At 46.0% G+C, this 20,265-nt stretch overlaps 1 protein-coding gene across 1 annotated transcript in view; it reads left to right on the forward strand.

The window, feature by feature from the left end:
- The window catches only part of ADRA1B (adrenoceptor alpha 1B), a 54,930-nt gene extending 34,665 nt beyond the window's left edge, over positions 1-20,265 (forward strand). The window contains exon 2 of the mRNA XM_012786357.2: positions 19,151-20,265. Within this exon, the coding sequence (XP_012641811.1) occupies positions 19,151-19,758 (608 nt within the window). The 3' untranslated portion in view covers positions 19,759-20,265. The remainder of the gene's footprint in view (positions 1-19,150) is intronic.

The following is a 20,265-nucleotide window of genomic DNA, read 5'->3' on the forward strand; positions in this document are numbered from 1 at the left end:
CTAAATTCTTAAAACTGAGCCTTTGAGTCACATTACCCAATTACCTTCCAGAAAGCATGTTCCAGTGTATACTCCCACCACCAGGGTATGAATACCCATTCATTCACATTGTTACCCACATGAGGTACTATTAAATTTGTATTGTTCATTAGGGAAATGAAAGCCAATCTTCTGACAGCTCATTCACGCTTTCAGAGCATGCATGCAATCTCGTTCCTGATCAAAACAGTGATTTTCTTTAAATCAATGGCTCTTATCCTTTTTTCAGTACATAGGCCCTTTTGAAAATTTGCAGGTAGCTATGAAACAGCTACACGGAAAACATACATATGCACATCAAATAACCCTTTATTTTTTCAATGACTCACAGACACCATTAAGAACTCCTGTGCTTACTAGGGGATTGATGCGCTAACGACATTAAAATTAAAACTAAGAGTGGGACTAATAAACCCAGTCATCAAGTGCAGGTTTTTACCAGATTGTTCTTTTTAACAATCCTGCAGCATAAGGATCCTGAGCGGGAGAGACTGGAATAAAATGCCCAGGCACTATAATGATGCATTTGCCATGTGAAGGCAAGTGCCCAGGTCAAGACTGTCTCCTGAGGTCATGCTGTCCTCTACCGGGCCAGCAAGACCTCAGAGCAGATGGACCGGCCAGCACCAGCCTGCCTCCATTTGTGCACTTCAGCAGCCTCCGAAGAACAAGTCTGGAAGCCTCTTGCCAAATGCACTTCCTCACACGCTGGTGTTTTTCATTATCTCCCCTTGCATCCTACTCCTTTATGGTTTGCAAAGCCTCGTCCCAGATCAGTCAAACCTCCACCATCCCTACGCGCCCCTCCTCCTGCCACGAGCAGCGGATCAGGGCAAGGGAGGAGGGGAGAGTGAGGTCCAGGGCCTCGCCCATCCATCTGCTCTGAATGCTGCTATGCCAGGCACATTTTTTTTTCTTCGAGGCCTCCTTGGCCTGAGCACGTGCCTCCGGGAGTAACGGGGCTGTTTTTCATAATGATCCATCGAGGCTCAGTGACACTTTCAGAATTGGGGCTGGAACATCTGGTCCCAGCCTATAAAGAAGAAGATGGACAGAGGAATTAGCAAGCTTGAGTGAACTGCCCTTTTGGGCAACCCAGTGGAGAATTTAGCTCCCTCTAGATGGGCAGGGCCACACCACCGTGACACACGCACGAGAATGCAGGCAGCTCCTCGGGCTGGGACCTGAGCTGCCCTGGCCTGGCCACCCCCCCCCATGGCCACCTTTGGGGTCTCATTGTGCTCAAGACCACCTACCTCATCCTAGGCAGAAATATGGAGAGGAGTAGTGATAGGAACAAGGGCTGGCGGGCCTTTTTTTAGGGCTTTTTTACTGCCTGGCTTGATTCTATCTTTTCATCTCCACCCTGTGAAAACTTAACCTTTGTCTCATCTTCTCGCTTTTGTCCTTGGCATTGCCCATCTACAGATCATGGAAGAATCTATGAGTTGAGCGTCCACTCTCCCTCCACCTTCTCAGGTGCACTTTTCACAAGGCCTAGAGATGGCAGAAGGATAACTTTTCAATTCTAAATAATTACAGTTTCTCCTGGATTTGGCTGGAAAGAGAAGTCATCTGAAAACAGTATATTCACACCCAAACATGGCTCTTCTTTATCCTCCTTGCACCTCCCACTGTCCTGTGGACTCTGCTCCACTTTCTCAGATTTCCTTTTGGTACAGTGGTCACCCCATATCCGTGGGGGGTTCATGCCAAGATCCCCAGTGGATGCCTGAAATCACAGATAGCACCGAACTCTACACTGTTTCTTCCTATACACACATACCTGTGATAAAGTTTAATTTGTAAATTAGGCGCAGTAAGGGATTAACAGTAATCTGTAGATGGGCAATGCCAAGCACAAAAGCGCAAAGATCGGGCAAGGGTAAATTTTCACAGGATGGAGATGAAAAGATAGAATTAAGCCAAGCAATAAAAAGGCACAACAGGCCAGGCACCGTGGCTCACGCCTGTAATCCTAGCACTCTGGGAGGCCGAGGCGGGCGGATTGCTCCAGGTCAGGAGTTCGAAACCAGCCTGAGCAAGAGCAAGACCCTGTCTCTACTATAAATAGAAAGAAATTAATTGGCCAACTAATATATGTAGAAAAAATTAGCCGGCCATGGTGGTGCATGCCTGTAGTCCTAGCTACTTGGGAGGCTGAGGCAGCAGGATTGCTTGAGCCCAGGAGATTGAGGTTGCTGTGAGCTAGGCTGATGCCATGGCACTCACTCTAGGCTGAGCAACAAAGCGAGACTCTTGTCTCAAAAAAAAAAGGCACAACAGCCCTTGTTCCCATCACCACTCCTCCCTGTGTTTCTGCCTAGGATGAGGTGGTCTTGTGCACAATTAGCTATTGCTATGATTAGAACAATCATAATAATATACTATAATAAAAGTTATATGAATGTGATCTCCGTCTCTCTCAAAATATCTTATTGTTTCAAGATATTTTATCATGTGAAAAAAAAATATCTTATTGCATGTAATATTTTCGGACTGCAGTTGACCACCAGGTAACTACAACAGTGGAAAGCAAAACTATAAATTAGGGAGAACTACTGTCCTTGGTTTCCTGGTTTCTTGGTGTCCTGCCTCACAAGATCCAAACAGTAGTAGATGGGAAGCAGGAACTCGTGGCTTGTAACGATCTAGTTCTGTAACTCTGAAGAAACTGATTCTTTTCTAAGCTTCCATTTCAGCATCTGTAAAATTGGGATAGTTATCTGTACCTCCCTCTTAGAATTCTTTGGGGCACTGAAGGAGTCATGCATCTTAGGGGTTAGTTACAGGACTTGCCCCCATGAGCTCTGGATAGATGGTAACTGCTTTTGCTGTTGCTGTTTTCGTTATTAAAGTCCGATCACCATCATCTTCTGTATTTTCTTTGGAAAACTCATAAAGATTGAGTCTATTTCTATTACGTGAGTCAACACACATTCTCCAAGACACTGTGTAAGAAGTCAGGCCTCCTCCCTCCAGAGCTCAATAACCTTCTTAAGTTACGGGCTTTCTGAAACACACTTTCCCGGCTGCGGTTACACCCCCACCCACAAACGGGGTGCTAGTCCCTGCCCTTCCAGCTTCTGTCTTTTCAAAACATGCAAAGATGGAATCATTTTTGCAGGAACATTCTTTGAAAGTAGCAATATCAAATGACACCTCCTTCCTGCAAGATCCCTCCCACATGTCTCTCCAACCCTACATGTTATCCAGCACCTCCTGGATTTCCTCTAGACACCTCCACAGCGAATGTTCCAGGGGAGTGACAAGTCTCCAGGCTTGGGGAATCAGCACTGGGATAGTGGAAAGACCAGTAGTTCTGGGTTAGGCCTGGAATTCTATCTCCATTGCTATGTAATCTTGAGTATGTTTCTTAATCACTCTGAGCTGTCTTTTTTTTTTTTCCATCTACAAATGGGCTTAATAAATATAACCACCTCATAGACTTGGGAGAACTGAATAATCAGCAAAATCTCTGTTTCCCTAGTCAATGTTAATCTCCTTGACTATATGCTCAGCCCAGCTGCAAGCATCTAAGAACTATTCAATAAACTTTCTCATGGCCAGGTGGGGTAGCTCACGCCTGTAATCCTAGCACTCTGGGAGGCCGAGGCTGGCGGATTGCTCAAGGTCAGGAGTTCGAAACCAGCCTGAGCAAGAGCAAGACCCTGTCTCTACTAAAAATAGAAAGAAGTTAATTGGCCAACTTATATATATAGAAAAAAATCAGCTGGGCATGGTGGTGCATGCTTGTAGTCCCAGCTACTCAGGAGGCTGAGGCAGAAGGATTGCTTGAGCCCAGGAAATTGAGGCTGCTGTAAGCTAGTCTGACGCTGTGGCACTCACTCTAGCCTGGGCAACAAAGCGAGACTCTGTCTCAAAAAAAAAAAGACTCTCTCATCCCAGCACTCTGGCAGGCCGAGGCAGGAGGATCACTTAAAGTTAGGAGTTCAAAACCACCCTGAGCAAGAGTGAGACCCAGTCTCTATTAAAAATAGAAATAAATAAATTGGCCAACTAACAATATGTAGAAAAAATTAGCCGGGCATGGTGGCACATGCCTGTAATCCCAGCTACTCAGGAGGCTGAGGCAGGAGGATCGCTTGAACCCAGGAGTTTGAGGTTGCAGTGAGCTAGGCTGATGCCACAGCACTCTAGCCTGGGCAACACAGTGAGACTCTGTTTCAAAAAAAAAAAGACTTTCTCAGTAAAGGGGACCAAAGCTTGGAGTCCCTAAGAATGATAATCCAAAAATCTATGTCAAATGGAGAATGGAGCATTTATTCACATGAAAAAAGGTAGAGAGAACTGTTTTTTCTGAAAAATCTATATTTTCTTTGAGGAAAGGAACTGTCTTTGGAGAAATAGCTTGCAACTGTCTTTGGAGAAATAGCTTGCTTAGAGGTAGAGGCAGAAGATGAAACCCATCTCCCACCATCACCACCCCACCTCTCCCCTCCCTGCTGCCCTCAACAAGGCTGACCCCAAAGCTACTGCAAGAAAGGATGGAAATGCTCGCCTTAAAAGAGACATAAGAATTTGGAACTCCTGGGGCAATCTGGGAGGGAGGAGGAGAAGAACAGAAATGAGAGGGGCAAGGAGAGCATCAGAGAGCTCAGCATTGAGTAGTTCTAAATGCTTGGTGTCTGAGTCTTTCAGCCTGCTAAAACAAGGTGCCCTAGAATGGGTGGCTTATAAACAACAAATTTAGGCCAGCCGCAGTGGCTCACGCCTGTAATCCTAGCACTCTGAGAGGCCGAGGCGGGCGGATTACTCAAGGTCAGGAGTTCGAAACCAGCCTGAGCAAGAGCAAGACCCCGTCTCTACTAAAAAAAGCAAGAAATTAATTGGCCAACTAAAAACATATAGAAAAAATTAGCCAGGCATGGTGGCACATGCCTATAGCCCCAGCTACTCGGGAGGCTGAGGCAGGAGGATCACTTGAGCCCAAGAGTTTGAGGTTGCTGTGAGCTAGGCTGATGCCATGGCACTCAGTCTAGCCCGGGCAACAGAGTGAGACTCTATCTCAAAAAAACAAACAAACAAACAAACAAAAAAACAGATTTGTTCCTCACAGTTCTGGAGGCTGAAAGTCTGAGATCAAGGTATCAGTATGGTTGGGTTCTAGTGAGGGCTCTCTTCCAGGCTGCAGACGGCCACCTTCCTGTTGTAGCCCCACATGGAGGAAAGAAGGCAAGAGAGCTCTCTGGGGTCCCTTCTATAAGGGCACTAATCCCATTCATGAGGACTCCACCCTTATGACCTGATTACCTCCTAAAGGCCCCACCTCCTAATACGATCACATTGCAGGTTACAGCTTTAAACACTCAGTCCATTGCACTTCGTGTGGGTGATTTTTCTCTTGTGGAATCATTGCCTCAATATGGCATAAGAAAAGGAAGCTGTCAAGGGAAATGGAGCCCAAGAGGCAAGAGAGGCCAGATTGGAGTGAGTCCCCCTGTCCTACTCCAGGAATCCAGAGACTCTAAGGGAGGGCTTTGAACTTCCAGGGTTACAACAAAAAGATACAGGAGATAATCTCACCTAGCTTTCAAGGGGTGGAAAGGCCCCCAGCTGGTGTCTGAGCTACACATATATAAACAGCACAGGCAAGAATGCTGAACACACTCAGACCTTTCTTCATTGAATTTCTCGGAAAGCACTCTTGCGTGGCTACAGCAAGCCCACCCACCTTGGTGTCCTACCAATCTCCTAGTTGAGCAATAAATCATGCTCCAGGACCTTCCACCTGGAAATAAACCATGCTCAAGGACCACGCTCCAGGACCTTCCACCTGGAAAGGTTTCTCTCGAGCTGTGGGATAGGGCAGGAATTTCAGGCTCGTGTTAGGACACGTCTTGTAGACCTGGACAGAGAAGGAAGACAAAGCCACACCTTGCTGGGATCCGAGAGGGGCACACATTGGGCAGCAAAAGCCAATCATTTCGTTATACAATACTCACGGCGCCAGGCAACGTGTTTGGCTCTCGGGATACAGAAAGGCAAGGGAGGGTGCTGGCGAGAAGAAAGACGCCCTAGAGACACACACCATCATCATACACTCAGGGCTGAGAAACCCTGAGGGCTACAGGCGACAAGGAAGGCATGAGTCCCAGGCGTGGCCGGTCAGGGAGGAATGTGTCCCAGACTGGACCAGACAAGTGGAGAGGTGACGCAGAGCCCTGGCATACCCCTCTGAACATAGGAAAAGTTTTGATTCCCACCAGCCAAAGAACAGAACAAAGGGATGAGTCAGAGAAAAGAGGGCAGGGAACCCAGTAGCAAGCCGCCACTGAGAGAGGGGATGAAAGGGACCACACGGAGTCTGATGGCTTGAGTGGCCCAATCTGGGTGTTTTACCATCCCATTCTCCAGGGCCAGGAACTGTCCCTGTTCTCTCATGGAGCCTTTCATCCCAGACACCCAGGCCTGTCTGCCGGTGGGCAGGTTCATCGACTCCCTTGGAAGAAAGGATCTAGTGTCTCGGGGCCTGTTTGTCGCAGGCTCAAAGCAGCTCCGGCCGGAGGTATATTTGTACCTTCTCCCCAAATTTCCATTTGTTCTCTAAAGAGTGAACACAAGGCTTAGAGTCAGAGAAAGAGGAGGCCCTGGTAGCTAATGCAACCCTCATATTTGTGCATGGAAAAACTGGGGCCCAAAAAGGCCACAACCCAGCCTGATTGTCTGCCAGCTAATATCTCGTGGCTGGCTATATACATATATATATATATATTTTAGTTAAACTCATGTTCAGGACATCTCCCCCTATATTTTCTTTCTTTCTTTTTTTTTTTTTTTTTTTTTGAGACAGAGTCTTACTTTGTTGCCCAGACTAGACTGAGTGCAGTGGCGTCAGCCTAGCTCACAGCAACCTCAAACTCCTGGGCTCAAGCAATCCTTCTGCCTCAGCCTCCTGAGTAGCTGGGACTACAGGCATTTGCCACCATGGCCAGCTTATTTTTTCTATATATATTAGTTGGCCAATTAATTTGTTTCTATTTATAGTACAGATGGGGTCTCGCTCTTGCTCAGGCTGGTTTCGAACTCCTGACCTGGAGCAATCCGCCCGACTCGGCCTCCCAGAGTGCTAGGATTACAGGCGTGAGCCACCACACCGAGCTCCCCCTATATTTTCAACCTTTGTCTCTCTCTCAATATCACTCTCTTCTCTCTCTCTCTCTCTCTCTCTCTCTCTCTCTCTCTCATTACAAAAGCAATATTTGTTCATTGCAAAAATAATTACAAATACAAAGTGAAAATCTTTACATAAACATATGTTCCAGAGATAACTGCTATGAACAGTTTTGTATATATCCATCCAGATGTTTTTGCTGTAAACATACTGATACACACATACACAGTTTTTTATAGAAACCAGATCACACTCAGCATTCTCTCTTAAAATTTGCCTCATTGCCAGCTTAGCTTACCATTTCAATAGATGTACAGGTTTTCTTTGTGTGAATGCTACATGGTTTATTTGACGATCCCTTATTGTTGGAAATTTAGGTTATTTCCTATTTGGGAACATTATTTCAGTTCCTTATACTTTCATCTTTGCTCTCTTTCAAGAATACTTCCATAGGATAAATTCCTGAATGTCAAGTACTTAGATCAAAACCCATACGCGTTAATCTTATTAGATAATGCTAATTTTCTGCCCAAAATTGATACCCCACCCAGAATGTATGACAATGTGCGTTTTCCCACACCCTCACCAAATTAAGCATAAGCATTTTAAAAAATATCTTCCAAATTAATAGACCTAAAATATTTTGCTGCTTTTAAATTTGTATCATTTACTTTATAAAGTAATTTCATATTTTTTCACTAATTCATTGGGTATCTATTATAGTTATTCTTGTTTATTTGCTCATTCATATGATTTGTTTATTTTTCAATTGAGTCGTTTTTCCCTTATTGATTTGAAAGAGATTTTTGTGTATTAGAAATAGTGTTCCTTTTACTGTCATTTGAATTACAAATATTTCTCTCAATTCTCCTTTTAACTTTGTTTTTGAAGTGTACAGTCTTATAGAAATGTCTAGATACATTTCTTCACAGATCCTGAAATTCAGTCATGCTTAAGAAGGTCTTTCCTATTTCATAATTATAAAAATATTTACGTATATCCTCTTCTAATATTTTAATAACTTTTTATATTTAAAATCTTGGATCTGTCTGGGTTTATTTCAGTATAAGAAATAAAGTAGGGATCCAGCCTTATTTGTCTCTAAATAGCTATCCTGTTGTCCCAGTACCATTTATAGAATAATCTATTTTTTCCCCAAAAGCATTGAAATAGTATAAAAGTTCCTGTGGATATTTGGTTCTCTTTCTAAACTACATAATCTCATTGATTGTTCTGCCTTTTCCTGCACTTCCTGCCCTACTATTTTTTAATTACTATGATTTTATGATAGCTTTATTATGTATAGAGGTGATTTACCCATTTCCCCAAACCACACCCCTACCATTCCTATTTATTTTCAATTGACCTGGAATTTTTCTCATAGTTATTCTTTCAAATTCCATGTTCTTCCATATATTTGGTTTTGGATCATTTAGCACACTCTCACTCTTTCTCTCTCTCTCATGCACATGCACATACAAAAGGCAAAAACAAAAAAAAACAAAGAAAAAAACTTGTTAGAATTTTAATGAGATTGTTTTGAATTTTCAGATCAATTTGGGGAGAACTGAAATTATCTTGGATAGAGACTTCCTGTACAAAAGCAAGCTATGTCTCTCCATTTATAGATGTGTTCTTCTTATGACCCTTTATAAAGTTTCACAGCTTCTTTACATCAAGTCCCACAAATCTCAGTTTCTAAAAGTGTTCTGCAGGGAAATTGCCATTTTCAGTGAGGTCAAAGCATGGAACAAACCCAGTTTCACATAGAAGACAAACTCATAAGTGCTGCAGAAACCATTCTGTCCCATCTGCTCCCTACTCTGGGTCTAAGCCAGGAGGTTGCTCTCTTACTGGAAGTCAGAACAGGTTGATCAATTAATCAATTGGCAATCGATGGGCACTGACTGCACACCCAGCCCTGTGCTAGCAGTCCTGTGCTAGAAGTGTAAGACACAAACCCCATCTTTAAGGAGTTGAAACAAGGCCTAAAGTGACAAGAGGCACATCCCCTAACCACGGCGTTCTATATTAACCCACGTTCTATGGACACTGTTTGATGGGAAATAAAAAAGAAGAGGTCTGGAGCAACCAGGGAATGTTTCAGGGAGAAGATGGGTGAACTAAGAAGAAGATGGGAACTAAGCTGGGTGTCAGCACAGGGTTATCTAGATAGATGAAGAAGAAGAAGAAGAAGGAATCCAAGTTCAAGTGGGAAATCAAACAACCATTTAATCAGCACCTACTATGAACTTGACACTGAGCTAGGCACCTGAAAAGGTTATGTGCTCAACAAATATTTTTACACATTCACTATAAGCCAAGTTCTGTCTTGGGTGCTAGAGGAACAGAGATAAGTAAGATTGACCCTGGCCTCAAGAAGTTTGTGAGCAAGGAAAACAGACCCTTAAATAAGTTCAACAGCTGTTATAATACAAATCTGTGGAGAGAATAGCAGAGACTCTTAATCAGGGGACTATGTACCTCCCAGATGTCCATGGATAGGATTCAGCAGGCCTGTGAGTCCCTGAAATTACATGGTGCTAAACTATCTGCTTAACGAGTATTGTCAGGCTCAGAATCACTGGGGCAGAGTGACACAAAATTCTTGGCTTCTAGATACTTGCCTTTTAGTAGCTAGATAAAATTGCTCTGGAGCTGAGCAGATTTGGGTTTGAATCCTAACTCTACCACTTGATAGCCATGAATTCTGCACACTCGTAGCCCTGATTTCCACATTTGTAAATTGAGAATTACAGAACCCACCTGTCTCTCTTGCCTATTGTGAAGAAGAAATTAGGTAAGGAGTGCAAGCCACCTGGATTTTAGCTGGTCTTCTTGGCCTGCTCACTCCTCCCTCCTGCCTTCACATTTCAGAGGAAGCTGGTTAGGAGAAGAAGGAATTTGAGCCAGCCTGGAAAGGATGGAAGGGAAGAAAGGAGAGGAAGGGGCATCTTAGACCAGTAGACAGCCTAAATAAAGGAAAAGCGTCCAGATAAGTCAATGAGTGTTGCAAAGGATCAGTCCACTGCAGCCAAGTTGAGCGGGTCTGAAATTCCACCCTAAGCAGTTTGAACTTTATCCTATAAACTGCAGGAGTCACTGGAGGATTGGGAGCACATGGGAGCACAGGAGTCAATCCCATGGTGAGGTGGCTGTCAGCCCAGCCCTTGCTCACTCCTGAAGCCCAAGATATGCAGGGAAATAATTTTTAAAAATAAAATTGTAATGCAAACGAAGGCAATACTTCTTACCTTGGGATCTTGTTAAAAAGCAGATTCTAGGCCGGACGTGGTGGCTCACGCCTGTAATCCTAGCACTCTGGGAGGCCGAGGTGGGCGGATTGCTCGAGGTCAGGAGTTCGAAACCAGCCTGAGCAAGAGCGAGACCCCATCTCTACTATAAATAGAAAGAAATTAATTGGCCAACTAATATATATAGAAAAAATTAGCCGGGCATGGTGGCACATGCCTGCAGTCCCAGCTACTCAGGAGGCTGAGGCAGTAGGATTGCTTGAGCCCAGGGGTTTGAGGTTGCTGTGAGCTAGGCTGACGCCACGGCACTCACTCTAGCCTGAGCCTGGGCAACAAAGTAAGACTCTGTCTCAAAAAAAAAAAAAAAAAAGAAAAGAGAAAATATTTTGAAAACTTAAAAATTTTAAAGAATTAAAAAAAAAAAACAAGTTTCAAAACCTGTTTCAAACCTCTCTTTCTGTCTCTTCCCTGAGGGGCCCTTGGTCTGGGGTTGTTCTCCACGAGTCCCCGTTGCTTCACCTGTAAAACAGGGATAAGCCCACCCTGCTCTGGGAGCTACAGTTGGGATTAAATAAAATGGGACCCAAGAACACCAGCTGGCACATGACAAGGATCTGATAAGCACCGCATCTTTCGGCTTGTTTGTTTTTTAGCTTGTAAATAAAAGTCACTGGACTTTCTCCCAGTTCCAGAAGTAATTCATGTTTATGGGGAACATTTTGGAAAACACCGAAAAACCCAGAGAAGGAAAATTCACCCATAATTCCCCCACTCAAGGCTGGGCACAGTGGCTCACGCCTGTAATCCTAGCACTCTGGGAGGCCGAGGCGGGAGGATTGATTGCTCGAGGTCAGGAGTTCGAAACCAGCCTGAGCAAGAGCGAGACCCCGTCTCTACTATAAATAGAAAGAAATTAATTGGCCAACTAAAAATATATAGAAAAAATTAGCCGGGCATGGTGGCGCATGCCTGTAGTCCCAGCTACTCGGGAGGCTGAGGCAGGAGGATCACTCGAGCCCAGGAGTTTGAGGTTGCTGTGAGCTAGGCTGACTCCATGACACTCACTCTAGCCTGGGCAACAAAGTGAGACTCTGTCTCAAAAAAAAAAAAAAAATTCCCCCACTCAAGGATAAGCACTGTGGATGTCCCAGTGTGTGTCCTTCCAGCCGTTCGCACACACCAGCATGTATGTTCTGTCTCCCTGTGAGCTGTTTTGTTGGCGACTAAGAGCCTCTGGTAGAGGCTGCCTGGATTCAAATTCTAATCTTCTATCACCTACTAGCTCTGTGCCCTCTGGCAGCTTACCTATCAAATCCGAGTCTCTGTTGCCCTGCGTGTAATAATCACAGCCCCCAGCCCCGGACATGCAAGTCGGCCGTACAGTCACCAAGGAGTGTTGTAGGCGACAGTATGAGTGTTGACCCCCTAGAGCCGTGCACGGCACAGTCGAAAGGGGCTGCCCTGGAAACAGGGACTGCTGAAGAAGTAACTGGCACACCAGCGGTTAAGCACTTAGCCCAGTGCCTGGAACAGGGTAAGAGCTTGTTTTGAAGAGTGGAGGTTCACAGAGGGCTGAGACCTTCAGTGCTCGCTGTTTACTGTTCAGATTTCAGTGGCACCTTAAGGATGACCCGCTGGGACCACGTCCAGCCAAGAAATACTTCTCCCTGTACAGATTCTGCTCGGCATTAGCCTTTGATCCTTGCACTTCTCAATCTCTCTAAATCGCCCTTGGGCACTCAAAGCCCAAGTGACGTGGGTGGGTTTACAGCAACATCTGTTCCTGGACTTACCCCTCCTCCCCCAAGCTTCACCTTCTATTCCCTCAGCCCCCCCCCCGGGGGGTGGGGGGGGAAAGGGGTAAAAATAATAGAAATGCCTCCCCAAGGTGGTGAGCTTCTAACCCCTCTAAGCCCTTTCAGAAGTCTTGTCTCATTTGATCTGCTTAATGAGCCTAAACAAGAGGCTGCCAGGAGATACCAGAGTAGAGCTGCAGAGTGTCCAACGTGCGGTTTCTCAGGGCCACACCTGCACTGCAGGTCGAATTCACTATAGATGTGGTGGTTGGTGACAGCTAGAGACAGCACAAGAAACTCTGAGTCACATATTCAGTCAGTCAATGAGAAAAATATTTATTTAGCACCTACTATGTGCCAGGGCCTGGGCTCTCCACTGATCAAGTGGTTCCCTATTCACGTTTCTTTCAATCTTTTAGGTTCCTCGAAAAGAGATGCCACTCAGTTTAGGGCCAAAATGTCTCAACACTTTTCAACCCCTGGTAATTTTCCTTTTTGAGGAAGAGAGCGGGCCTCAGGCCCACCACAGTCTGGAGAGATCCAGAAGGTACAAATACTATTTTGTTTTCATCTTCTTTTTCTCTAGCATGACATTTTATTTATAACAAATGATGCAGGTTTTAAAGTCGTGACAGAAAGCTTCCTTCAAAGGAATAGAGTTGGGGCCGGACGCAGTGGCTCACACCTGTAATCCTAGCACTCAGGGAGGCTGAGGTGGGCGGATTGCTCGAGGTCGGGAATTCAAAACCAGCCTGAGCAAGAGTGAGACCCCATTTCTACTATAAATTGAAAGAAATTAATTGGCCAACTAATATATATAGAAAAAAATTAGCTGGACATGGTGGCACATGCCTGTAGTCCCAGCTACTTGGGAGGCTGAGGCAGCAGGATCGCTTGAGCCCAGGAGTTTGAGGTTGCTGTGAGCTAGGCTGACTCCATGACACTCACTCTAGCCTGGGCAACAAAGTGAGACACTGTCTCAAAAAAAAAAAAAAAAGAACAGAGTTGAGATACCAAAAGTGAATCGACTCATAGAAAAGCGTTTAAGTTAAGTGGTCCAGATGCCTGGCAAGCCCTAGACTTGAGATGGGTCAGCATCTTAACCCTTTGAGGGTTACTGGTCCCTTCAAGACCATGATGACAGCTATGGACCCTCCCCCTGGAAAAATGCACAAATGTTGCACACAATCCTAGCAGGTTCGGAAACCACGTGGAGTCCATCCTTGGGCTTGTCTTGGAAAGAGCAGTAGGGTAAGAGTCCCGAGGCCTGGACAGTGCAGTAGACATCATTCTCTTTGCCACTGTCCTCATCTCTGTAGAAGACCACTTCTACAGAGCGAAAGTGGCTGCTGGTGGTGGCAGCAGCACTGGTAGTAGAAATAGCAGGATTCAAAGCAATCTTCATAGCTGCATTTATTGAGAGCTTTTGATATGCCAGGCACTTACCAAGCCTAAACTCATCTCATCCATGCAAAAAAAGAACTATCTCCCTCCCCATTTTTCAGGAAACTGAGCCTTTCCAAAATCAAAGAGTTCCTCCAAAGTCACACAACTGAGAATTCCAGGGCTAGGATTTGAACCCAGATCAACCTGCCCATGACACCAGAGCAGGTCCTTAACCACTGAACTTCTCTGCCTCCATAAATGTTTGTTGAAGCAAATGAATGGCAAGTTGAACAGGTCCTGGCAGCCACTCTGCCATTCGCCACCTGAGGGACCTTGAGCGAGACACTCACCCTGGCCCCTGGCGAGCCTCCATTAAGGAATGAGGTCTCTCAGTCCTGGCAAGCCATAATTTTGAGAGCCAGGGCAAGGAGCACTGGGATCATTTCAAGAGCAAGAGAAGTGGAGCCAGGCTCAGGGACATGCACAGTGAGTTAGTGGCACTGTCAAAGAGCCCAGCACAGCCTTGACTTCCAGCACAAAGCCTGGAGTCTTCCAGAAGCCTACACTTCTTTATATTTGCTCCCCTCTCCTGGCAGCTTCCTCAGTCCTCTCCTACCCTCCTCCAGGGAAAGGTCTCTCTGGGTACCCAGAGAAAAAGATCTCTGTCACCCATCCTCTCACATGCCTAACGGGCTCAGCACCTTGTCAATTAACTGCAGCTTCTTGGCTCTCACCCGGGCAGGCGCAGCAAACAGGGCCCCTAATCCCAGTAGCTACTGTGCTGCTGCGGGAAGAGGGAGGTGGGAAGAGGCCAAAATATTCATGGAATCTGTGGCAGCCTGGAGGTCCAGTCCCTGGCACACACTGCCCCTCTGTGGTGAGAGTCTAGCACAGCAGGGACGGGCAGGGCTTTCGTCTCTAGCTTCATGGAGACTGAATTTTAGACCAAACTCAATCCACTCAATTAAAGAAGGAAAACTGGCCGGGCGCTGTGGCTCACGCCTGTAATCCTAGCACTCTGGGAGGCCGAGGTGGGCGGATTGCTCGAAGTCAGGAGTTTGAAACCAGCCTGAGTGAGACCCCGTCTCTACTATAAATAGAAAGAAATTAAAACTAATATATATTTAGGAAAAAAAATTAGCCGAGCATGGTGGCGCGTGCCTGTAGTGCCAGCTACCTGAGGCAGGAGGATTGCTTGAGCCCATGAGATTGAGGTTGCTGTGAGCTAGGCTGATGCCACAGCACTCACTCTAGCCTGGGCAACAAAGCGAGACTCTGTATCAAAAAAACAAAATAAAATAAAGAAGGAAAACTGGGGTGGAATGGGGAAGCAATTTATCCAAAATGGTACATGGAGTTAGCAAACATAGATCCCAAATCTCTTTCCTAAAATTAGATTTCCAGCCCAATCAGTCATTTACAGAAATAATATAATAATTATTATTTGGTTAATTATGGTTAATGCAGAGTTGATTGGGTGGCAGGCACCTGGTACGCAGAGTGCTCATGAGGACTTCACATGGGTTATCTTGCTTCATCCTCATAACAACCCAGAGAGGTCGATACTGCTATGAGCCCCATTTTACTAAATGTGGACCTGAGGCTTAGGGACAGCGTGCAATTTACCCAAGGTCACAAGGCTGCAGGTGAGACAGCCAAGATTCTACTCCTGAGAGTCCCATTCCAACAAAAAAAAGGAGGAGAAGGGCTTCCTGGGAGAAGTCCCTGAGGGCTTGTTCAGGGTGGGCGTGCCATGCTGGGGTCTTCCTGAGGACAAAATTAAAAGCAATGAAAGGACACGATCATTGGGAAAATGTCACACTCCTGCACAGTCGATGGGAGGGTATTGGTGCAACCAGTTCAGAAGGTAATTCTGCTATCAGTGCTGAAACGTGGAAATGGCCCAGTGATTCTCCATGTGGGAATTTGTTCTACACAAACACTCAAATGTGCAAAATGTGAAATGTGTGAGGCTTTTCATCACTGCAGTCCAGAATAGCCAAACATTGGAAATCGCCTACTCGACTATCATTAGAGAAGTGTTAAATAAACTACTGTATATCCAGACAGGAGGCTGCAATGCAGCTCTTGAGGGGAGGGGAGAGAAGTGAAATAGCATCATAGACCCTGACATGAGGAAATATACATATTCTAAGCAAAGAAAGTAATTTGGGGAAAGGTCTGTGTAGTATGAACCCATGGAAAAAAAAGCTAGAAGGATTAAAAACAAAATTGTTAACTCTGGTCCCTTCTTCTGGAATGGAGAAAGAATTTTCACTCTATACTTAATAGATTTTTTTGTAATATGTAATTATTTAAATTTGGCATGCATCACTTTTGCAATAAAAATATACAAATCTGGAAGGGAAAAAGAAAAGAAATGAAGAGAGGGTTCCTGCCCAGAAGGAATTTACAGTCTTGGTGGTGAACGAGGACTCAGCCAGCCCCAGGATGGCTTAATATTAACAAGCAAACAATAAAATAACAAAATAAGATCTGGTTGTATGGCTGGGAGTGGTGGCTCACGCCTGTAATCCTAGCACTCTTGGGAGAGGCGCGAGGATCGCTTGAGGTCAGGAGTTCAAGACCAGCCTGAGCAAGAGCAAGACCCTGTCTCTACTAAAAATAGAAAAAATTAGCTGGGCATGGTGGTGTGTGCCTCCCAGCTACTTGGGAGGCTGTGGCAGGAGGACTGCTTGAACCCAGGAGTTGGAGGTTGCTATGAGCTGTGATGATGCCACGGCACTCTACCCAGGCAACAGATCGAGACTCTATCTCAAAATAAATAAATAACGTAAAATATTCCCGTGGACAGAGATAACTCACCCACATCATGAGATGCTAGGTGTTCACACATCACAGTGGCATTTCAGCTGCATTTTATTAACCTAATGTTGTGGCCCTTGTCACAAATCAGACCAGGAGATGGCGCCCTCACCTGACTCACTTAGAGCAAATCTAGAACGTAGCCCTCAGCTTTTCCCCTAAGTTGAGAAAAGAGGTCAATATTACAGTTAGCACTTACATGCAGGCATCGACAACTCTCTAAGTTTAAACTCCTGGCTGGCTTCGTCCTGTACCAGGAGCCCAGCTGTCTCCTCCCAGCTGTCACCAGTGGGTTACTGAGCAGATAAATAGGAGTTGGGCTCCCTGTATCCACAGGCCAAATCTCACATAATCAAGGTGAAGTGCAACAGAAAGGAAACGCAAGGGCAATCCAAAATCAAAGATAGGAATTCTTGTGGCATCTGTGTCACCATCTGGGGGATTTTCAGCTACTCTCTGTGTCTCAATGTCTCCATCTGCAAAATGGTTGGACTTTGCAATTGCTAAGCTCCCTCTCGTTCAGATATTCTAGGAGTGCTGGCTCTTCAACAAATGGATCAAAGATGATCCCACAGCCCAGGCCCTTGGGAATCTCAGTCTAACAGAAGAGATACAGCAGGAATATGAAAGTCGTTATGCCACAGGTCAGGCAGCAGGGTTAGGGACATGGTTTAAAGATTCAAAATGTTCTGAAAAGTATAACCCAATTTTTAAAAAATATTTAAATATGTATATACATATTTAACAGAATACATATAACATTTAAAAAATATGAAAGTATATGCACCTAAATGTGATATTTTGGCATTGCAGGATTATGTGTGTTTTTAAATATTTTTTCTTTTCTTTTTGCTTTTTTATATTCTCTCATTTTTCCACAAAGAGCATTATTAATAGCATCCTTTTTTAAAAAAAAAAAACAACCTATTTTGTATTCAAATAAAATTTAGTTTAAATCCCAGCTATATTACAAACATACTAGTGACCTGGGGCAAGTTACTTAACTTCTGCAAGTTTCAGTTGCCTTATATTTAAAATGGAAATCATTTTTAATTTAATATTGCCATAAAATGTTTTTGGATCTCAAATTCAGAGGGGTGAGTTAATCATGTTTTTTGATTCCTAACATCTCATCATCAGTCTATGCCAGGCTTCACTCATTTTATTGATTTATTTCCTTTTGTTCCCATTTCCCTCTGCCTCCACCCCTAGGCAAACATTCTGTGTTTAATACGTTTTTTTTAATTTGAAAGGTTTTTTGCAAAATGCATGCAGTTGTTTGCTGAGTTACTTAAATGGTCTTAGGTCATAAATATCATTCTATTTCCTACTTTTTTTTTTTTTTACAAAGAACGATGTCTTTCCATATTGCTGCTATGTAGACATGTCATTCTGGGCCTCTGAGTTGCTGCATAATCTTCAGGTATGCACTTTTCCCAGGGGGAGTCACCCAGGTTTTCTCCCACTCCCTGTCACCACACACAATACTGCCATAGGCACCTTCATACATGTCCCCTTATGGATCTGTGTGACAATTATTTGAGATCTGTGCCCTGGAGCAGAATGGCTAGCTCACAAGGTGTGTATATACATAATTAGACCAAGTGGTGCCACAGCCTTCTCCAGAATGTCTGAACAGCCTCTGCCCTCCCCAGCCACACAGAAGGTCCCCCAAATCCGCTACACTTGGAATTATCCAGTTTCCTAATTTTTGCCAGCCCATCAAATATATTCTATCTCAGGGATCCTCAAACTTTTTAAACAAGGGCCAGTTCACTGTCCCTCAGACCGTTGGAGGGCCGGACTATAGTTTAAAAAAAAAAACTATGAACAAATTCCTATGCACACTGCACTTATTTTAAAGTAAAAAAGCAAATGGGCAAAAACACCTGCATGTGGCCCGCGGGACGTAGTTTGAGGACGCCTGTTCTCTTTGTGGTTTCTATTTTTCACTTATTTGACTGCCTAATATTTTGAGCATCTTGTAATGTGTTCATTAGCCCTTGGGTTTTCTATTTTGCAAACTGTTCATTTTCTTTGCCTGTGTTTCTACTGGGAACACTTTTTCTTGTTGATTTGTGGGTGCTCCTTATATATTCTAAGTGTCAGTCCCTTGACTGTTTTAGACGTTGCAAATATCTTCTCCCATTTTTGGTTCACGGTTTATCCTTTTGAAGTGTTAAGTTGTTTTTGTCTTCACCCCTAGATCAAAAAGAAATTGTCCTTTATATTGTCTTATTTTACCTTTAAAGTCTTGCCTTTCACGTTTAGGTCTTTAATAAATCTCCTATTAGCCATGGAAATAAATCAATGTCATTGCGTCTTGTGAAGGATAAACTACTATAGGTAAAACACCCAGCACAGTAGCTGGTCCAAAAGAGGTGTGCAATTATGGGTAATGCTTATTATCACACAGGTTGAATATAGCAAGTGCCGCTCGAAGAAATATATAGATATAGGAGCTTAGATTCTATTTGGAGAGATCAGAAAAGGGTTCACGGACAAAGAGGAAGTTTGAGGTTGAGGTTAGCCCAAAAAATGTCTGTAGGATTCATTCATGGAAGCAGAAAGGTGACGGTCCCTGGGGAACGGCTGGCAGCAGGGATGCTGCGGATGACAAGGTTGAGGGGGGGCTCACTGGGGAGAGAGCGTGACTACTCACAAACTGCTGTCTGTCTCTCTGCCCGTCCCCCCTCCGCCCCTCTCCCCTGCAGGCTCCCTGTTCTCCACCCTGAAGCCCCCCGACGCCGTGTTCAAGGTGGTGTTCTGGCTGGGCTACTTCAACAGCTGCCTCAACCCCATCATCTACCCCTGCTCCAGCAAGGAGTTCAAGCGCGCCTTCGTGCGCATCCTCGGGTGCCAGTGCCGCGGCCGCCGCCGCCGCCGTCGCCGTCGCCGCCTGGGCGGCTGCGCCTACACCTACCGGCCGTGGACGCGCGGCGGCTCGCTGGAGCGCTCGCAGTCGCGCAAGGACTCGCTGGATGACAGCGGCAGCTGCCTGAGCGGCAGCCAGCGGACCCTGCCCTCGGCCTCGCCGAGCCCGGGCTACCTGGGCCGCGGCGCGCCGCCGCCCGTCGAGCTGTGCGCCTTCCCGGAGTGGAAAGCGCCCGGCGCCCTCCTGAGCCTGCCCGCGCCCGAGCACCCCGGCCGCCGCGGCCGCCTGGACTCGGGCCCGCTCTTCACCTTCAAGCTGCTGGCCGAGCCCGAGAGCCCCGGCGCCGACGGGGGCTCCAGCCTCGGGGGCTGCGACGCTGCGGCCGACGTGGCCAACGGGCAGCCCGGCTTCAAAAGCAACATGCCCCTGGCGCCCGGGCAGTTCTAGGGCGGCTGCGCGCAGCTTCCTTTCCCAGGGGTGGGGGACATCACCGTGGGTGGGGGGCGGGCGGAGGGGGAGGGCAGCGTCCGCGCCCGGGACTCGCGCGCCCCAGGGGACGGGGGAGGGCGGGCAGAGGGGCCGCGGCTTTTCTGGCAGGGGCATGGGTGCCAGGTACAGCGCGGAGAGCGGGCCGAGCATGCCGAGAGCCGGGGGACCCGACGCCGCCGGGACTCACCTCCCCGCCTCTCTCCCTGTGTATATATACAAACGAGTCCCTCTCCCCATGTATTTAACCGCGGGTACCCGTGCGTGCGTGCGTCCGTGCGTGTGCGTGTGGTCTGCATGTGTGCCTGCGTGGCCCGCGGGCAGAGCGAGTGTGCGCCCGGAGGCAGCCGCGGGCGTCGTCTGTCTCGTGACTTCGTACCTCTCGAGCCCCTCCTTGTACTTCACTGAACGGTGGCACTTCGGTGGGGTTGGAAACAAAGTCAGACATTAAAGGTCATTTCTCCTGTG

The sequence above is a fragment of the Microcebus murinus genome, chromosome 21, assembly GCF_040939455.1.
Source record: "Microcebus murinus isolate Inina chromosome 21, M.murinus_Inina_mat1.0, whole genome shotgun sequence".
NCBI lineage: Eukaryota > Metazoa > Chordata > Mammalia > Primates > Cheirogaleidae > Microcebus > Microcebus murinus.